The sequence below is a fragment of the Aethalodelphis obliquidens genome, unplaced genomic scaffold (assembly GCF_003676395.1).
Source record: "Aethalodelphis obliquidens isolate GAN/ISIS:26980383/991018 unplaced genomic scaffold, ASM367639v1 scaffold24, whole genome shotgun sequence".
NCBI lineage: Eukaryota > Metazoa > Chordata > Mammalia > Artiodactyla > Delphinidae > Aethalodelphis > Aethalodelphis obliquidens.
In genome coordinates, this window is record NW_020837968.1 from 10,016,607 (window position 1) to 10,020,925 (window position 4,319).

At 37.6% G+C, this 4,319-nt stretch overlaps 1 protein-coding gene across 1 annotated transcript in view; it reads right to left on the bottom strand.

Annotated features, from left to right (window-relative positions):
* Positions 1 to 4,319, bottom strand: part of USH2A (usherin) — a 774,017-nt gene that overhangs the window by 188,196 nt on the left and 581,502 nt on the right. Inside the window, exon 50 of the mRNA XM_027122185.1 lies at positions 2,601 to 2,824. Within this exon, the coding sequence (XP_026977986.1) occupies positions 2,601 to 2,824 (224 nt within the window). The remainder of the gene's footprint in view (positions 1 to 2,600; positions 2,825 to 4,319) is intronic.

A 4,319-nucleotide genomic window follows, 5' to 3' on the forward strand; every position in this document is an offset into this window, starting at 1 on the left:
AACTGGATCACTTTGCTGTACAGTAGAAATTAATGCAACATTGTAAATCAACTATCCTTCAATAAAATAAATTAAAAAAACTAAAATTTTACAGGCAAAAATAGTACCAAACAAATGAGACAATTCAAAGAATAAAGCAAACAATTAAAAAAAGCAACAATGGAATGAATATTTCCAGAATGATTAAAAAAATGACATTCCATGAATGAAACAAGAGTAGGATGATATAAGTAATAATCAGCAAACAAGAAAGCGTACTTAAAAACTAAAAAATCATATGATAGGTAAAAACACCCCCACAACAAATCAATAGAAGGGTGGAAAGATATAGTTAAGGCAATATCTCATCACACTGAAAAAGATGAGGAGTTAATCAATAGGCAAGAAACAAGAAGAAAAAATTAAATCATCAGTTTAGGAAGTCCAACACCAAAGTGATCAGTGAAAACAGACAAAAGAAGGGGCAATTATCAAAGACATAATAAAATAACAGTCCCTGGAATTGAAGCCCATAGACCCCACCCTGCAAAAGTCCACAAAAAGTATATCATTATGAATATTAATAATAATGATGATAATAACATCTACATAGAGGCACATTGCCATGAAACTTTAGAAAAGCAGAATAAAGAGAATGTCTTAAAAACTGTCATAGGAAAAACAACATGGTTACCTACAAAGAAACAGGAATCAGAATAGCAATGAAAATTTAAAAATGCAGAAATGCCTTCAAAATCCTGTGTAGCAATATTTTTTGACCTTGAATTGTATACCTAGCTAAGCTATCAATCCAATGAGAAATAGAATTACAATAATTTCAGACATCAAGCTCTCAAAACATTTACCTTTCATGCATCTATATCAAGGGAGATAATTTTTCAAAAGAAGGTGGCAAAAAGGGACAACTGGGGTTCAAACACAGAAAGACCAACACAGAGGAGGAGTGAAAGGAATTCCCAAACTGACAGCTTAGGGAAGAAGGGCTGGGACAGCTGTGCAGAAATCCCACAGTGATCCAGTCCAGATTGGAGCAGGAATTGGAAGACTCCAGGAAAGAGGTCTTCAGGAAACAAAATGGAATCTGTGGATTGAACTTTACCTATAACACACTGCGTGATTCAGCATTCAGAAAATCTTCTAATCATAATCATTTAAATATGAATTTTAAATACAACTGTTAATTGGCCTTCATAGAGCCAATTCAAGCCAACTTAAAAGATCATGGTTATATCCTGAACATCCTCCTTAAATAATGGAAGCTGTCTCTTCTTGACCAAAATGAGATGCCTGGGAATCCAATGTGAGGTGGGCAATAATGAAACACATAGTTGTGAGTGATGGTGTCATTTCTGAAACCAACAGGTTTTCTATCTTCATTCTTCAAATATGAGTGCCCCTTTAAGGAGGGTTTTTTTTATATAGATGCTTCCTAACTCGTTATTTTAAAGGCACGTTCTTGCAACATCACCAGCTCTTTAAGACCAAAAAATCCTAAGTATTTAAGAAAAATATCCTAGTCTAAACTTCTGAAAACACTGGCCTGGAATAAATTTTGGAACATAGTGTCGGATAGATTTCTTTCATAGAACTGACTGAAGTTGTGTTCAAATCAGATCGATTCTTAAAAAATTTTGTAGACAAAACCTTACTATTTTTGTTGGGTGTTTTGTATGGTTATTCACTTCATGAAGTACCTACTCTCTTCAACAATTTTATGTGTAATCTGTTTTTCCTTTCTTTTTTTAATTTTAATTTTATTGGAGTATGGCTGATTCACAATGTTGTGTTAGTTTCAGGTATACAGCAAGGTGATTCAGTTATGCATATCTTAATATTCATTGCCACAAAGTGCTTGCTGGGGCCTTAAACATCTCAAGACTTATGGTCCATTCAACAGACCATGATGTCCACACAATGATTGTGTAGTTGCCTCACTCAGCAAGAGCTCTTCTATTGTCTGTGACCAAAGCACCGATTTTTAGGCACCTCTTAGTGACAAATTACTACCAAACATAGTAGGGTGTTTGTTTTTGAAATGCCCATAATCCTTTCCTTAAACTGGTAGGTTTCTAGAGTGCTGGGTCAAGTTTAATGCTAACAAACACGGCATGGCTGTATGTGGAGCATCTCAACGTACAAACATAAATGAGGCACCCACAGGCCTATTCATTTTTGTGGTTGGCTGGCTTTTGCTGATCTTGCACTGTCTTAAGGAATATGATAGAAACACAGTGAAGTGAATCTGCTGTATGTAAGTTCTCTATGAAAGGAAAGCGATGGCCTATGGTTGGGGGGCTAGAGAAAAGAAGCTGAATTTCCCTTCATCTCCCTCCACAGCAACATGCCGGCTCAGACTTTCTGTCTGCAGTAATCTGAAGTGCCGGTAAAGCTTCCTGAGAACAGCTAATCATTATTAATTCCTTTAGAATTCATTGCAATAACATCAATCATAGCGAACTCATTTGGTATTAATATGGATGTAATGTGAAAATGAATAATGCACACAGGAGTTTTTATATTCCTATTTTAGAAAAATAGTTATGAACAATGTATTTCTCTTTCCATTGTCAAATCAGCCCGAGAGGTTTTCTATCAATTACCTTCATCATCATTCCAGTTGAAATCTTGTCAGAGCAAACATATTTCAAAGGATTATATCCAACTCCATTACAGCATTTCTGGCTCTTTGGAATAAGTTCAGTCTCACAGCATTTTACTGGCACTGGGTCATTCTTTTTAACATGTGCTTTAGATTCTCCACTGGAAGCAGAGCAGCATGTGGTATCTGACATATTCATATAATCCTGCCCACAGCAGAACATCCCTGCAACAATAAAATGTTATATATGAATATGAAATAAAACAAGAGAAGAAGACTGAGGCTGCTATAAAGTTTGGTATAAAAATGTCAGACTCAGGCAGTTCCTGAAATGGTATGAGAGCTCAGGTAGCATTTCCCTACCAAGGTGATTTAAATGTACAGGGAGGGGTCCTTCTGACCAAGAGCACCAGACACTAATTAGGTAAAGAACACACAAGAGGAAGTGTTCTAAAATCATTCAGCAGGGGGCCCAATTTCTCCTAAGCGCCATAAAAAATGATCTGATTTCTGTCATGAGAACTGCCTGCCCATTTTGTGATGAGAACATCTTGTTGCAGAAGAAGGGGTAGTTAAACCACAGGAACTCAGAAGAAATCTTTAGAAATTCACAGGGGAGAAGAGGTCACCCAAGCACTCTGGGGTAAGAGGCTAGACAGTGGAGGGGTAGCGCCATCCTAGAACTGGACTTTGCGTAAGCATCTTGTAAGTTTCTGCCTGCCTTTGTCTAAGATACAGATATTTGATTCTTGTGAATCCAGCAGCAACTGTAACCATTCTTTGGTCATGAGATAGATTTGTATTCAGAACCAGTTGAGTGCACTCACGGATCAGGTGAACCATTTGGCCACCATTCTTCAAGCTGCACTAGACCCATCACTGGACGTGGGTAAGAGATTGGGGTGGTGGCCGAAAGACCTTGCAGGGAAGATCGTTGATCTCCACTTCTCGCTGAAAGACAGGTGTGCCTGAGATACCAAACAGCCTCCTTTCTCCCACCCAATTCAGTGTTAACTGCTTGTGTTCACATCATTTAGATCTTGCCGTAGAAGAGACACAGCAGAAATATAGACATAAAAGGCTGAAAAAATAAACAATGTACTAGAGTCAGATTAAGCTAGAAATTAAGATGCCTATACCCCACGTCACAGGGCTATCATAGTAGAATTTATATCCAGTTATATAGCAGCGCAATGTGATGAATGATTTATTTTAATTAGAATTTTGTCTATTTATTATTAGTCCTGACTGATAACATAAAGAACCTCAACTTCAAAGGGCCCTGGGGTCCCGAATTGCTCAATCTGGTCCTGTACAAACACCTACGTTATGAAAGACACTCCTAATAATAGACCAATGAGTTTTAAGTGCTTTCCAGTTTATAAAAAAAATCCTTGAAAGTAGACACTGACTTGGCACATGCCTTAAGAAAGATGTTTATCCACACATGACTCCAAAGAACACTCTCACTGATCTTTCCACTTTAAAAACATATCGCTCAATATTAAAAATTTTTTATTTATGATTAATGATATACATTGATCATAACTGCATTTTGACATCATGTTTAAAGGTGATAACGGTTCAAAGTAATTGGTATAAAAGTAAACTGTTGGGCTTCCCTGGTGGCGCAGTGGTTGAGAGTCTGCCTGCCGATGCAGGGGACACAGGTTCGTGCCCCGGTCCGGGAAGATCCCACATGCCACGGAGCGGCTGGGCC